The 15288-nt window shown below is 46.5% G+C and overlaps 1 protein-coding gene across 2 annotated transcripts in view; it reads left to right on the top strand.

Moving 5' to 3' along the window:
• The window catches only part of LOC124049076 (ceramide transfer protein-like), a 62497-nt gene that overhangs the window by 32177 nt on the left and 15032 nt on the right, over positions 1-15288 (top strand). For both annotated transcript variants that reach the window (XM_046370420.1, XM_046370419.1), the window contains exons 5-9: positions 8273-8380; positions 9952-10087; positions 11361-11444; positions 11669-11919; positions 12559-12645. In XM_046370420.1, coding sequence (XP_046226376.1) covers positions 8273-8380; positions 9952-10087; positions 11361-11444; positions 11669-11919; positions 12559-12645 — 666 coding nt within the window. The remainder of the gene's footprint in view (positions 1-8272; positions 8381-9951; positions 10088-11360; positions 11445-11668; positions 11920-12558; positions 12646-15288) is intronic.

Here is a 15288-nt window from a genome sequence, read left to right as displayed (position 1 = left end):
AGAATAGAGAGCAGGATAGAGAGGAGGAGGGAGAGTGTTGTGGATAGATCAGCATAGAGAATAGAGAGCAGGATAGAGGAGGAGGGAGAGCGTTGTGGATAGATCAGCATAGAGAATAGAGAGGAGGAGGGAGAGCGTTGTGGATAGATCAGCATGCAGGATAGAGAGCAGGATAGAGAGGAGGAGGGAGAGCGTTGTGGATAGATCAGCATAGAGAATAGAGAGCAGGATAGAGAGGAGGGAGAGCGTTGTGGATAGATCAGCATGCAGGATAGAGAGGAGGAGGGAGAGCGTTGTGGATAGATCAGCATAGAGAATAGAGAGCAGGATAGAGAGGAGGAGGGAGAGTGTTGTGGATAGATCAGCATAGAGAATAGAGAGCAGGATAGAGGAGGAGGGAGAGCGTTGTGGATAGATCAGCATAGAGAATAGAGAGCAGGATAGGGAGGAGGAGGGAGAGTGTTGTGGATAGATCAGCATAGAGAATAGAGAGCAGGATAGAGGAGGAGGGAGAGCGTTGTGGATAGATCAGCATAGAGAATAGAGAGGAGGAGGGAGAGCGTTGTGGATAGATCAGCATGCAGGATGGAGAGCAGGATAGAGAGGAGGAGGGAGAGCGTTGTGGATAGATCAGCATAGAGAATAGAGAGCAGGATAGAGAGGAGGAGGGAGAGCGTTGTGGATAGATCAGCATGCAGGATAGAGAGGAGGAGGGAGAGCGTTGTGGATAGATCAGCATAGAGAATAGAGAGCAGGATAGAGAGGAGGAGGGAGAGTGTTGTGGATAGATCAGCATAGAGAATAGAGAGCAGGATAGAGGAGGAGGGAGAGCGTTGTGGATAGATCAGCATAGAGAATAGAGAGGAGGAGGGAGAGCGTTGTGGATAGATCAGCATAGAGAATAGAGAGCAGGATAGAGAGGAGGAGGGAGAGCGTTGTGGATAGATCAGCATAGAGAATAGAGAGGAGGAGGGAGAGCGTTGTGGATAGATCAGCATAGAGAATAGAGAGCAGGATAGAGAGGAGGAGGGAGAGCGTTGTGGATAGATCAGCATAGAGAATAGAGAGCAGGATAGAGAGGAGGAGGGAGAGGAGGAGGGAGAGCGTTGTGGATAGATCAGCATAGAGAATAGAGAGCAGGATAGAGAGGAGGAGGGAGAGCGTTGTGGATAGATCAGCATAGAGAATAGAGAGCAGGATAGAGAGGAGGAGGGAGAGCGTTGTGGATAGATCAGCATAGAGAATAGAGAGCAGGATAGAGGAGGAGGGGAGAGGAGGAGGGAGAGCGTTGTGGATAGATCAGCATAGAGAATAGAGAGCAGGATAGAGAGGAGGAGGGAGAGCGTTGTGGATAGATCAGCATAGAGAATAGAGAGCAGGATAGAGAGGAGGAGGGAGAGCGTTGTGGATAGATCAGCATAGAGAATAGAGAGCAGGATAGAGAGGAGGAGGGAGAGCGTTGTGGATAGATCAGCATGCAGGATAGAGAGGAGGAGGGAGAGGAGGAGGGAGAGCGTTGTGGATAGATCAGCATAGAGAATAGAGAGCAGGATAGAGAGGAGGAGGGAGAGCGTTGTGGATAGATCAGCATAGAGAATAGAGAGCAGGATAGAGAGGAGGAGGGAGAGCGTTGTGGATAGATCAGCATGCAGGATAGAGAGGAGGAGGGAGAGCGTTGTGGATAGATCAGCATGCAGGATAGAGAGGAGGAGGGAGAGCGTTGTGGATAGATCAGCATGCAGGATAGAGAGGAGGAGGGAGAGCGTTGTGGATAGATCAGCATGCAGGATAGAGAGGAGGAGGGAGAGCGTTGTGGATAGATCAGCATGCAGGATAGAGAGGAGGAGGAGAGCGTTGTGGATAGATCAGCATGCAGGATAGAGAGGAGGAGGGAGAGCGTTGTGGATAGATCAGCATGCAGGATAGAGAGGAGGAGGGAGAGCGTTGTGGATAGATCAGCATGCAGGATAGAGAGGAGGAGGGAGAGCGTTGTGGATAGATCAGCATGCAGGATAGAGAGGAGGAGGGAGAGCGTTGTGGATAGATCAGCATGCAGGATAGATAGGAGGAGGGAGAGCGTTGTGGATAGATCAGCATGCAGGATAGAGAGGAGGAGGGAGAGCGTTGTGGATAGATCAGCATGCAGGATAGAGAGGAGGAGGGAGAGCGTTGTGGATAGATCAGCATGCAGGATAGAGAGGAGGAGGGAGAGCGTTGTGGATAGATCAGCATGCAGGATAGAGAGGAGGAGGGAGAGCGTTGTGGATAGATCAGCATGCAGGATAGAGAGGAGGAGGGAGAGCGTTGTGGATAGATCAGCATGCAGGATAGAGAGGAGGAGAGGCAACATAAGATATGAGGCAGGAGGAGTGTAGGAGTGGGAGGACCTCATTCATTACATTTACATTTAAGTCATTTAGCAGACGCTCTTATCCAGAGCGACTTACAAATTGGTGCATTCACCTTATGACATCCAGTAGAACAGTCACTTTACAATAGTGCATCTAAATCTTAAAGGGGGGGTGAGAAGGATTACTTATCCTATCCTAGGTATTCCTTAAAGAGGTGGGGTTTCAGGTGTCTCCGGAAGGTGGTGATTGAGTCCGCTGTCCTGGCGTCGTGAGGGAGTTTGTTCCACCATTGGGGGGCCAGAGCAGCGAACAGTTTTGACTGGGCTGAGCGGGAACTGTACTTCCTCAGTGGTAGGGAGGCGAGCAGGCCAGAGGTGGATGAACGCAGTGCCCTTGTTTGGGTGTAGGGCCTGATCAGAGCCTGGAGGTACTGAGGTGCCGTTCCCCTCACAGCTCCGTAGGCAAGCACCATGGTCTTGTAGCGGATGCGAGCTTCAACTGGAAGCCAGTGGAGAGAGCGTAGGAGCGGGGTGACGTGAGAGAACTTGGGAAGGTTGAACACCAGACGGGCTGCGGCGTTCTGGATGAGTTGTAGGGGTTTAATGGCACAGGCAGGGAGCCCAGCCAACAGCGAGTTGCAGTAATCCAGACGGGAGATGACAAGTGCCTGGATTAGGACCTGCACCGCTTCCTGTGTGAGGCAGGGTCGTACTCTGCGGATGTTGTAGAGCATGAACCTACAGGAACGGGCCACCGCCTTGATGTTAGTTGAGAACGACAGGGTGTTGTCCAGGATCACGCCAAGGTTCTTAGCGCTCTGGGAGGAGGACACAATGGAGTTGTCAACCGTGATGGCGAGATCATGGAACGGGCAGTCCTTCCCCGGGAGGAAGAGCAGCTCCGTCTTGCCGAGGTTCAGCTTGAGGTGGTGATCCGTCATCCACACTGATATGTCTGCCAGACATGCAGAGATGCGATTCGCCACCTGGTCATCAGAAGGGGGAAAGAAGATTAATTGTGTGTCGTCTGCATAGCAATGATAGGAGAGACCATGTGAGGTTATGACAGAGCCAAGTGACTTGGTGTATAGCGAGAATAGGAGAGGGCCTAGAACAGAGCCCTGGGGGACACCAGTGGTGAGAGCGCGTGGTGAGGAGACAGATTCTCGCCACGCCACCTGGTAGGAGCGACCTGTCAGGTAGGACGCAATCCAAGCGTGGGCCGCGCCGGAGATGCCCAACTCGGAGAGGGTGGAGAGGAGGATCTGATAGTTCACAGTATCGAAGGCAGCCGATAGGTCTAGAAGGATGAGAGCAGAGGAGAGAGAGTTAGCTTTAGCAGTGCGGAGCGCCTCCGTGATACAGAGAAGAGCAGTCTCAGTTGAATGACTGTCATTCCAGACAGAGCAGGGATTCCTCAGTGACTTTCTGAGCCCATCTCCTAGGGAGTGATTTGCTTATGCAGTGGTCATGGTGTGTGAGGTTGCAGGTGGTGTGAAGGTGAAAAAAAGGCACTCTGAACACAGCAGAACAAATAGTGGACCTATGAGCATGTAATTAACATATTTAAATAGTGGACCTATGAGCATGTAGTTAACATATTTAAATAGTGGACCTATGAGCATGTAATTAACATATTTAAATAGTGGACCTATGAGCATGGGGGGGGCTGATATTTTAGCTGATATTCAATATCATTAAATTTGAACATTTTGATTACAACATTTCCCAGAGACAGCCATGTATGCATCCATTTTAAAATCAAACAATACATTTGACTAAATAACAACATAATGGTAATGATTTTATTTGAATGGTAAATCTCTTGATAAACTGGATACATTTTTGATGGCATAGCCCTACTCACAAGGGGAATGCATATTCAATAGGAGTGTGCATGCATTGAGTTATTGTTTTGGCTGATCAGTGGAGTTTGTCATCTATAGCACCATAATCTGTTGACTTATATAAGTCTACTGATCAACAACGTTTGCATAGAAGCATCACTCCAGCATGTCACACCCGTATGGAAGGACATCATATAGGCACTGCTGTTTACTTTGTTAGCTGTCAGGACTCATCTCTAAACAACTCAGCTTCTAGGATGAAATTTGTAACAACTCAATTGACTAGTTCAGCTATCTGTCAGGAAATGGGCAGGTTGTAACTTGATCCTACTGCTACGATTGGATAGAGCAAGGCTGTAAATCTGCTCCCTTTCACTTCTCTTCACATCTCTCTCCATCGCTCATATCACGTCCTGCTGTTTACTGCTACTAGGATAACTAGCTCAATGGCAATGACATTTGCTAACAAGCCATACATTTCCAGATTAGAGCGTGGTTCAGTTTTGCTTGCCTCGAAGCGAGCATAGAAGGCATTTAGCTTGGTCTGGTAGGCTCGTGTCACTGGGAAGCTCACGGCTGGCTTTCCCTTTGTAATCCACGATAGTTTGCAAGCCTGCCACATTGGACAAGTGTCAAAACCAGTGTAGTAGGATTTGAGCTTTAGTCCTGTGTTGATGATTTGCCTGTTGGATGGTTCATCGAAGGGCATAGCAGGATTTCTTATAAGCATCTGGATTAGTGTTCCGCTCCTTGAAAGCGGCAGCTTTAGCTCAGTGCGGATGTTGCACAATAAAACACAAAATTGCAGAATTGATCATGAACCCGTATAATGGCCGCTATCTAATCCAGCTCCATTCTATCCTCCATTTCTCCCCTCTCCCTGTTTGTCTGTGTAGAATGATAAGAAACACACCACTGCTTTGATCCTGTGGGTTGATTTTTGTCTTTTATCAACCAACCAGATAAGAAACTGCTTTATATTCAATAGGAGCTCTGTGATTGGTGGATAGTGGCCGTATTGAACAATCATGGTCAGAATGAGAGCAGCAGATTGGCTGAGGGCGACAGTAGTGATGAAAGCCCCGGTGGAGGCAGGGAAAGGGTTACTTCCGGCCATTGAAAGATACTAACATCTGGCTGGTGGATGCAGGGCCAGGCAGCAGCCATGTGAATAGGCTGCCCTCTGGTTGTGAGGAATAGAAGCACATGTTTTCATCTTAATTGAAAATACCTAACTATGCTACATGCTCTCTTCCACATTAACCCTTAACTCCTGTAATACTAGGCCCCACCGAGTATCTGTCATATTTTCTGAGTGCTATTTCACACAGGGTGAATCACCATGTCAAATAATGTAATCTCCAGAGAGAGCTTCCCTCTTTTCCCACCAGTCTCTCCCTCCCAATCTCTCTCCCTTTTCTCTCTTCCTCCTTCCCCTCTATTTTAAGTTTATGGGTAATGTAAGTCAGAGAGCTGTAAAGGGAGAGGCCAGAGAGCTTCCATCCATCCTCACTTTTTTTACAGGAAGTCATCCTGTGACAGCGCTCTGTGGTTGTCATGATCCCTATTGCCATGGTCACACTACATTGCTGCTATAGAAATGGAAATAATCGAAGGTGCTTGGAAGTGCTAACTCTGGAAATTTGACTGGTAAACTCATGGGTACACTAGCAATAGCTGCCTGGTATAGTCCCTGACTTAAAATGAATTACTCTCTGTTTATGAGATACAGAGTAAGACAAGTTGTTTTGCATCATATCTAATTGCTTTTTTGTTTTCATGGCAGGCTGAAGGAGAGTATGGCAGTGTTACAGATGCAGCTCTATGTCAGAAACTCTTCCTTTCCAGAACCTGACCATTATAGGGGTCCATATTTGCTCATGTGCATTTTAAGTTGTGGCATTCAAGAAACTGGCGTAGGGGATTGGGTGAGAAAAAGCATATTTCCTATTTTTGCTGATTTGGAAGGGCTATGTAGGAGTAGACATCTACAGCAGTGATCCACTGAGATAGGTTTTCAGCCACGTACTCTCCTTCTCCAACAAAGCTCAGCCCGACCCAAAGTTGGTGAGGTTGGGCTCAAGATTGGGAACCATGATGGAAAACTTGCTCAGTTGTGATAAGATAGGGGGACCACAGCACCTAGACCGCATTCTGACATTGTGTGTTAGTAGGTTACCACATTTGGCTCACAGCAAAAACGTGACCCTTTTCAAAAACTATTTTCTTCTCGGCTTGTTTTTGTCAATTACAAAGCTACATTTAAGAAAATAACTGTCTAAAGATGAATTTTCAACAATGCCTGCTCCCTAGTGTTCTCACTACTTAGAAAAACATCATATTGTAGTGCTTCCCTCATGCCAATTTTCATGACTGTGCTAGCAGCCACTTGAGTGAGTGCTAGCTAGCAACCAACCGGATCATTAAGCTAGCCAAGAACAAAAACACAAACAAACAGACTAGACTATACAGCTACAAGTAGTGAGTAGAGTTACCAACAGACTATACAGCTTCAAGTAGTGAGTAGTGTTACAAACAGACTATACAGCTTCAAGTAGTGAGTAGTGTTACAAACAGACTATACAGCTACAAGTAGTGAGTAGTGTTACAAACAGACTATACAGCTACAAGTAGTGAGTAGTGTTACAAACAGACTATACAGATACATGTAGTGAGTAGAGTTACAAACAGACTATACAGCTTCAAGTAGTGAGTAGTGTTACAAACAGACTATACAGATACATGTAGTGAGTAGTGTTACAAACAGACTATACAGCTACAAGTAGTGAGTAGTGTTACAAACAGACTATACAGCTACAAGTAGTGAGTAGTGTTACAAACAGACTATACAGATACATGTAGTGAGTAGAGTTACAAACAGACTATACAGCTACAAGTAGTGAGTAGTGTTACAAACAGACTATACAGCTACAAGTAGTGAGTAGAGTTACAAACAGACTATACAGCTACAAGTAGTGAGTAGAGTTACAAACAGACTATACAGCTACAAGTAGTGAGTAGAGTTACAAACAGACTATACAGCTACAAGTAGTGAGTAGAGTTACAAACAGACTATACAGCTACAAGTAGTGAGTAGTGTTACAGACTATACAGCTACAAGTAGTGAGTAGTGTTACAAACAGACTATACAGCTACAAGTAGTGAGTAGAGTTACAAACAAACTATACAGCTACAAGTAGTGAGTAGTGTTACAAACAGACTATACAGCTACAAGTAGTGAGTAGTGTTACAAACAGACTATACAGCTACAAGTAGTGAGTAGAGTTACAAACAGACTATACAGCTACAAGTAGTGAGTAGTGTTACAAACAGACTATACAGCTACAAGTAGTGAGTAGTGTTACAAACAGACTATACAGCTACAAGTAGTGAGTAGAGTTACAAACAGACTATACTAAACAAATTAAATGTCTTGCCAGAGAAGTTGTAAAAAATAGCTGCTGCGACTCTATTTTGCCAGATGTTGTGCTACGCAACTCATCACTGACCGGATGTGACAATTACGGTCGTGATAAAAGCCTATGCAATGCATTTGTGTAATGTTAGTTGAGTTGAATCAACAAATAACAGCACAGGTTGAAGGCTACACTTCCTGCTTTTACTTCCTGGCCTAGGTACACTCAAAATGACTACAAGTCCATGCATTATGCCATCACTGACTTGAAAGGAGACGCTCTTCCCTTTCATTCTATTTCTATGGTTACTGCACTTTCAGGGTCATAGAAATAACTCTGTGACAGAGAGAAAATAAGTAGGGATGGAGAGTATTTGCATTAACCTCATACTCTGTCCTAGTGTGACTAGTAGAGGTGAAGGTGCTTGTTGATCAGTAGGTTTACTAGTTGAGGTTTAGTAACTGAATATACTGACTGTGTGATAGCAAGTTGATCTGTTGCATTTGGTGGTAGATATATTGACGTGATGTGGTGATTGTATGTCACCCCTTAATAGACTTGATATTTTGCTGATGTGTTGTTGTGTAAAGTTAATGATATCTGTTTTCGATATATACTTTCATATCTGTTAATGTCTTTCTCTCGCGCCATGTGTCTAGGCTGAGTCTGGGTATGGTTCAGAGTCCAGTCTGAGAAGACATGGCTCTATGGTGTCTCTCACGTCTGCTACCAGCGGCTACTCCACCACATCCACCTCCTCCTTCAAGGTGAGTCTTGACTTAACACACACACAGAAGGCTCTACTTTCAGCTGACATTAAGCCAGTGCAATTATCAAACCCTCGCTCGTTTTTCTGACCTGATAAAGCTGGTGCTTTTCTGTTGTGCCAGGATTGGTTATTTACCTGTCTTACTGTATATGAGCTCGCTTGCGTTGAGGTGGGAGTGGGGGCAATATCTGAGGTGTGTCCTTAGAAATGTGCGCCAAAGTGCCAATTTCAGGCAGCGCTGGTGGGGATATTTAAGATGATCCAAAAGCTGGTCTTTGCGGTAACGAGGCATGGATTTTCAGTCTGTCCAGCTGTGAAGCACCGTGCCCAAATACACATGGAAAAAGTGATGCTTTTCCCCATTTTGTTTCATTTGATTAAAAATAAAGCATAACCTCCCCTCTCCTCAATGAAGGCCAGTTATTTATTGATTTGTCCCTTCCAATGCATTCGCCAAGTAGTCAAGACTATTATGAAGAGTTTGGCTCGTAAGACCGCCTTGAAATAAATCTTAATCACCAAAGCTTTATTAGAATATCACGCTTGGGAGTATCCCCTTTTAATTTATGTAGGCTATTATACTTTATTTTCGCCAGCTCCCGTTATTATTTTGGATGTGTGTAAACCCCTCCATGTAGGCAATATGCCCATCAGAGGACGGGAGATGATGTGATTTGGTGACATTTAGAAAATGTTTAGTTATTGCTTGTTTTCTGTTTTGTTTGATTAAAAAACAAGCTCTTACAGGCTACCCTTACCCTACTAAAATGAAATCTGGTTCAACCGCAATGAGTCTGGTGTCTTATCCTGGCCGTGCATTAGCCAAGGAGCCTGTCCATGAAAGGTTTCTAAATGGTCTACTCCTGAGGCTTTTCCATTACTCACAATTCACACAGGCCTACCTGCAGTGCAGAGGCTACTCCATTCGACCTGTGTCCATTTCCCAAGAGCGCCTCTTGTTCAGTTACCAAAGTCCTCCAAACATTTTCAAATAATTCAGTCCTATAATGCCATATTAATGGTAGGCTATGTCTTGCTTGTTTAGGATGTGCCTCACATACATTGCTCCTGTAAATCGTATTGTATGTTTATCTGAGGAGTGCGATGCGTAAAGCCCTATACTCATTGACGCCAATTACAACGTTGTCTAGTGTCAACACAACACTATATTGAGCAAACACTGGATTCTTTTTGACTGTTTGTTGCTATTACTCATGTCTATCCTATGTTATTTAATAAACTGTATCAATCCACAATGGACTAGGAAGAGAATATTCTGTGCCCTCATCCGAATTGGAGTTGATGACATCGCAAAGACAGTCAATACCAGTCAATACAGAACTTAAGACGAAACGTGTATTAAGCCATGAAACGTGTCGATTGGTCATTGAGTGGCCAAGCCCTCGTCACACCTATACATCAAAACCTGTCCCTTTCACGCTACGGCCAGCTATTGCGCTCATAATTCAAAAATATTTCTGACACAGCCCCAGACCTACCATTGCGTTAAGTTGGTTAAAATAGAGCCCAGGGTGTTTGCTGACCATGCGTTCTCGTCTGGTTCTGAAGGGCCACAGCCTGAGGGAGAAGCTGGCAGAGATGGAGACGTTCAGAGACATCCTGTGCAGACAGGTCGACACGTTGCAGAAATACTTTGATGGCTGTGCCGATGCCGTCTCCAAGGACGAGCTGCAGAGAGACACAAGTAACACCATCAATGGATCAATCAATCAGATGCATTTGTCAATCAAGTCTTCAGTGCTAAGTAGACAGCCACCCAGGTCTAGTATTAGGAGGTCTAGTGGGAAGAAAAATTACAAAAATCACATGCAGTTGATCTGTGAGACCAAAACCAGTTTATTGCCACAAACTGTTGGACACAAAATATTACCTAACTCAAAGAACAATGGAATTCCAGAAAAATAAGAAATGCCAAACGTGTGGATCACGAAAATATTTGGCGTTGGGGAAATATTTGCAGAATCTTTAGAGGAATGTGTTCTGTCAGCCCCCTTATTGAGATGCAGGTTTTCCAGTCTCTTTTCTCTCTCGCTCTGTTTCTCTCCCCCGCTCTCTCCCTCCCGCTCTCTCCTTCCCGCTCTCTCCTTCCCGCTCTCCCCTTCTCTCGTTCCCCTTCTCTCGTTCCCCTTCTCTCGTTCCCCTTCTCTCGTTCCCCTTCTCTCGTTCCCCTTCTCTCGTTCCCCTTCTCTCGTTCCCCTTCTCTCGTTCCCCTTCTCTCGTTCCCCTTCTCTCGTTCCCCTTCTCTCGTTCCCCTTCTCTCGTTCCCCTTCTCTCGTTCCCCTTCTCTCGTTCCCCTTCTCTCCCTCCCACTTACTCTGCCTTCCTCTACCCCCTCTCTCCCTCCCGCTCTCTCCTTCTCTCCCTCCCCTTCTCTCCCTCCCGCTCTCTCCTTCTCTCCCTCCCCTTCTCTCCCTCCCCTTCTCTCCCTCCCGCTTTCTCTGCCTTCCTCTAACCCCCCCCCGCTCTCCTTCTCTCGCTCCCCTTCTCTCGCTCCCCTTCTCTCCCTCCCACTTTCTCCGCCTTCCTCTAACCCCCCCTCTCTCCCCTCTCTCTTTCTCTTTCCATCCATCGCTCTATCTTTGGGCTGCCTGAACATTTGCTCGTGGTAGAGTTTGTGCATTGTCACCGTGCCAAGCGACAGCTGTTAATGACCACAGACAATCAAACAGTTCCTTTGTCACCCATCAAGTCCCTCCCTCTATCCCCCCTCTCATCTCTCTGGCTTCCTCCGTCCATCCCTCGCTCCTGCAGAAGAGGCCAGGGCATTGTTGTGGCATTGAGTACAGTAGAGTTCAGTCTGTTTGCCTGCCATGCTCTATGGCTGGGTGCATGCACAAGCAACTCTTGGCACTACCCTACTCTGGCTCTGTTAGTGGCTCTGCAGGGACTTTGTAGAAACTAGTGTACTGTATGACCATGGCTGACTTCTCTTTCGCTGTTGCTCCTCCTCTCTCAAGTTGTGGATGATGATGAGGATGATTTCCCCAACACTCGGTCAGATGGAGAGTTCATCCACAACAACAACGGCAGCAAGGAGAAGTGTGAGTAAAGCAGAATATCCTCTAAAGAAAAGTTACAACGTTTCCACTTAGTTCAAACTTTGATCATTTTATTTTTTAGCATTCTGTCTGAAAAAGCAAGTGTAGTTCTTGTTCTCTTATGTTATGGACAGATTTGGGACTGGAGAAACATTTTAAACAGGCTCATTCTGTCTTAAATCAATGTTTCAAACATCCATTTTAACAAATATTCCTCTCCTGCTCAGTATTCCAGTCTCTGAGCCCTAAGGACATCAATGGGATAGATTTTAAGGGCGAAGCCATCACGTTCAAGGCCACCACAGCTGGGATCCTGGCCACCCTGTCCCACTGCATGGACCTGATGGTGAAGAGAGAGGACAGCTGGCAGAAGAGACTGGACAAGGAGCTGGAAAAGAGGAGGAGGATGGAGGAGGGCTACAAGTCTGCTCTCTCTGAGCTCAAGAAGAAGTCTCACTTCAGAGGCCCTGATTACGAGGTGAGAAGACTGTTTTCTGTATGGTTTGTCAGTTCTATGATTGTTTTGAGGCAGGTGAAAATACATCTGTCAGTCTCATCCTCTGGTAATCAATTCCATGTTGCTCTCTTCTCTTAATCCTTATTTTCCTCCTCTCTCTGTCTCTCTCTGTCTCTCTCTGTCTCTCTCTGTCTCTCTTTGTCTCTGTCTCTCTCTATCCTCTCTGTCTCTCTGTCTCTCTCTCTCTGTCTCTCTCTATCCTCTCTGTCTCTGTCTCTGTCTGTCTCTGTCTCTGTCTGTCTCTGTCTCTGTCTGTCTCTGTCTCTCTCTGTCTCTCTCTGTCTCTCTCTGTCTCTCTCTGTCTCTCTCTGTCTCTCGCTGTCTCTCGCTGTCTCTCGCTGTCTCTCGCTGTCTCTCTCTCTCTGTCTGTCTCTCTCTGTCTCTGTCTCTCTCTGTCTCTGTCTCTCTCTGTCTCTCTCTGTCTCTCTCTGTCTCTCTCTGTCTCTCTCTGTCTCTCTCTGTCTCTCTCTGTCTCTCTCTGTCTCTCTCTGTCTCTCTCTGTCTCTCTCTGTCTCTCTCTGTCTGTCTCTCTCTGTCCTTCTCTCTATCCTCTCTCTGTCCTTCTCTCTCTGTCTCCATCTCCTCTCTCGCTCTCTCCAGGAGGGGCCTAACAGCCTGATCAATGAGGATGAGTTTTTTGATGCAGTTGAAGCAGCTCTTGACAGACAAGACAAGATAGAGGAACAGGTACCAGAACAAGGGCAAAACCCCTCGGCCTCAATTGGTATAGAATACATCTCATTCTATTTTTATTTTTTTATTTTATTTCACCTTTATTTAACCAGGTAGGCTAGTTGAGAACAGGTTCTCATTTGCAACTGCGACCTGGCCAAGATAAAGCATAGCAGTGTGAACAGACAACACAGAGTTACACATGGAGTAAACAATTAACAAGTCAATAACACAGAGAAAAAAAGGGGAGTCTACATACAATGTGTGCAAAAGGCATGAGGAGGTAGGCGAATAATTACAATATTGCAGATTAACACTGGAGTGATAAATGATCAGATGATCATGTACAGGTAGAGATATTGGTGTGCAAAAGAGCAGAAAAGTAAATAAATAAAAACTGTGGGGATGAGGTAGGTGAAAATGGGTGTGCTATTTACCAATAGATTGGCTAACAGCTGCAGTGATCAGTTAGCTGCTCAGCTAGCTGATGTTTGAAGTTGGTGAGGGAGATAAAAGTCTCCAACTTCAGCGATTTTTGCAATTCGTTCCAGTCACAGGCAGCAGAGTACTGGAACGAAAGGCGGCCGAATGAGGTGTTGGCTTTAGGGATGATCAATGAGATACACCTGCTGGAGCGCGTGCTACGGATGGGTGTTGCCATCGTGACCAGTGAGCTGAGATAAGGCGGAGCTTTGCCTAGCATGGCCTTGTAGATGACCTGAAGCCAGTGGGTCTGGCGACGAATATGTAGTGAGGGCCAGCCGACTAGAGCATACAAGTCGCAGTGGTGGGTAGTATAAGGTGCTTTAGTGACAAAACGGATGGCACTGTGATAAACTGCATCCAGTTTGCTGAGTAGAGTGTTGGAAGCAATTTTGTAGATGACGTCGCCGAAGTCGAGGATCGGTAGGATAGTCAGTTTTACTAGGGTAAGCTTGGCAGCGTGATTGAAGGAGGCTTTGTTGCGGAATAGAAAGCCGATTCTTGATTTGATTTTCGATTGGAGATGTTTGATATGGGTCTGGAAGGAGAGTTTGCAGTCTAGCCAGACACCTAGGTACTTATAGGTGTCCACATATTCAAGATCGGAACCATCCAGTGTGGTGATGCTAGTCGGGCATGTGGGTGCAGGCAGCGATCGGTTGAAAAGCATGCATTTGGTTTTACTAGCGTTTAAGAGCAGTTGGAGGCCACGGAAGGAGTGTTGTATGGCATTGAAGCTCGATTGGAGGTTAGATAGCACAGTGTCCAATGACGGGCCGAAAGTGTATACAATGGTGTCGTCTGCGTAGAGGTGGATCAGGGAATCACCCGCAGCAAGAGCAACATCATTGATATATACAGAGAAAAGAGTCGGCCCGAGAATTGAACCCTGTGGCACCCCCATAGAGACTGCCAGAGGACCGGACAACATGCCCTCCGATTTGACACACTGAACTCTGTCTGCAAAGTCATTGGTGAACCAGGCAAGGCAGTCATCCGAAAAACCGAGGCTACTGAGTCTGCCGATAAGAATATGGTGATTGACAGAGTCGAAAGCCTTGGCATGGTCGATGAAGACGGCTGCACAGTACTGTCTTTTATCGATGGCGGTTATGATGTCGTTTAGTACCTTGAGTGTGGCTGAGGTGCACCCGTGAACGGCTCGGAAACCAGATTGCATAGCGGAGAAGGTACGGTGGGATTCGAGATGGTCAGTGACCTGTTTGTTGACTTGGCTTTCGAAGACCTTAGATAGGCAGGGCAGAATGGATATAGGTCTGTAACAGTTTGGGTCCAGGGTGTCACCCCCTTTGAAGAGGGGGATGACTGCGGCAGCTTTCCAGTCCTTGGGGATCTCAGACGATATGAAAGAGAGGTTGAACAGGCTGGTAAATAGGGGTTGCGACAATGGGGGCGGATAGTTTCAGAAATAGAGGGTCCAGATGGTCAAGCCCAGCTGATTTATACGGGTCCAGGTTTTGCAGCTCTTTCAGAACATCTGCTATCTGGATTTGGGTAAAGGAGAACCTGGAGAAGCTTGGGCGAGGAGCTGCGGGGGGGCCGGAGCTGTTGGCCGAGGTAGGAGTAGCCAGGCGGAAAGCATGGCCAGCCGTTGAGAAATGCTTGTTGAAGTTTTCGATAATCATGGATTTGTCGGTGGTGACCGTGTTCCCTAGCCTCAGTGCAGTGGGCAGCTGGGAGGAGGTGCTCTTGTTCTCCATGGACTTCACAGTGTCCCAGAACTTTTTGGAGTTGGAGCTACAGGATGCAAACTTCTGCCTGAAGAAGCTGGCCTTAGCTTTCCTGACTGACTGCGTTGCGTGTATTGGTTCCTGACTTCCCTGAACAGTTGCATATCGCGGGGACTGTTCGATGCTATTGCAGTCCGCCACAGGATGTTTTTGTGCTGGTCGAGGGCAGTCAGGTCTGGAGTGAACCAAGGGCTGTATCTGTTCTTAGTTCTGCATTTTTTGAACGGAGCATGCTTATCTAAAATGGTGAGGAAGTTACTCTTAAAGAATGACCAGGCATCCTCAACTGACGGGATGAGGTCAATGGCCTTCCAGGATACTCGGGCCAGGTCGATTAGAAAGGCCTGCTCACAGAAGTGTTTTAGGGAGCGTTTGACAGTGATGAGGGGTGGTCGTTTGACTGCGGCACCGTAGCGGATACAGG

Source organism: Oncorhynchus gorbuscha, linkage group LG11 (genome assembly GCF_021184085.1).
Source record: "Oncorhynchus gorbuscha isolate QuinsamMale2020 ecotype Even-year linkage group LG11, OgorEven_v1.0, whole genome shotgun sequence".
Classification (NCBI taxonomy): domain Eukaryota; kingdom Metazoa; phylum Chordata; class Actinopteri; order Salmoniformes; family Salmonidae; genus Oncorhynchus; species Oncorhynchus gorbuscha.
Note: the sequence above shows the minus strand (reverse complement) of the source record. Positions and strands in the feature narration are given on the sequence as shown.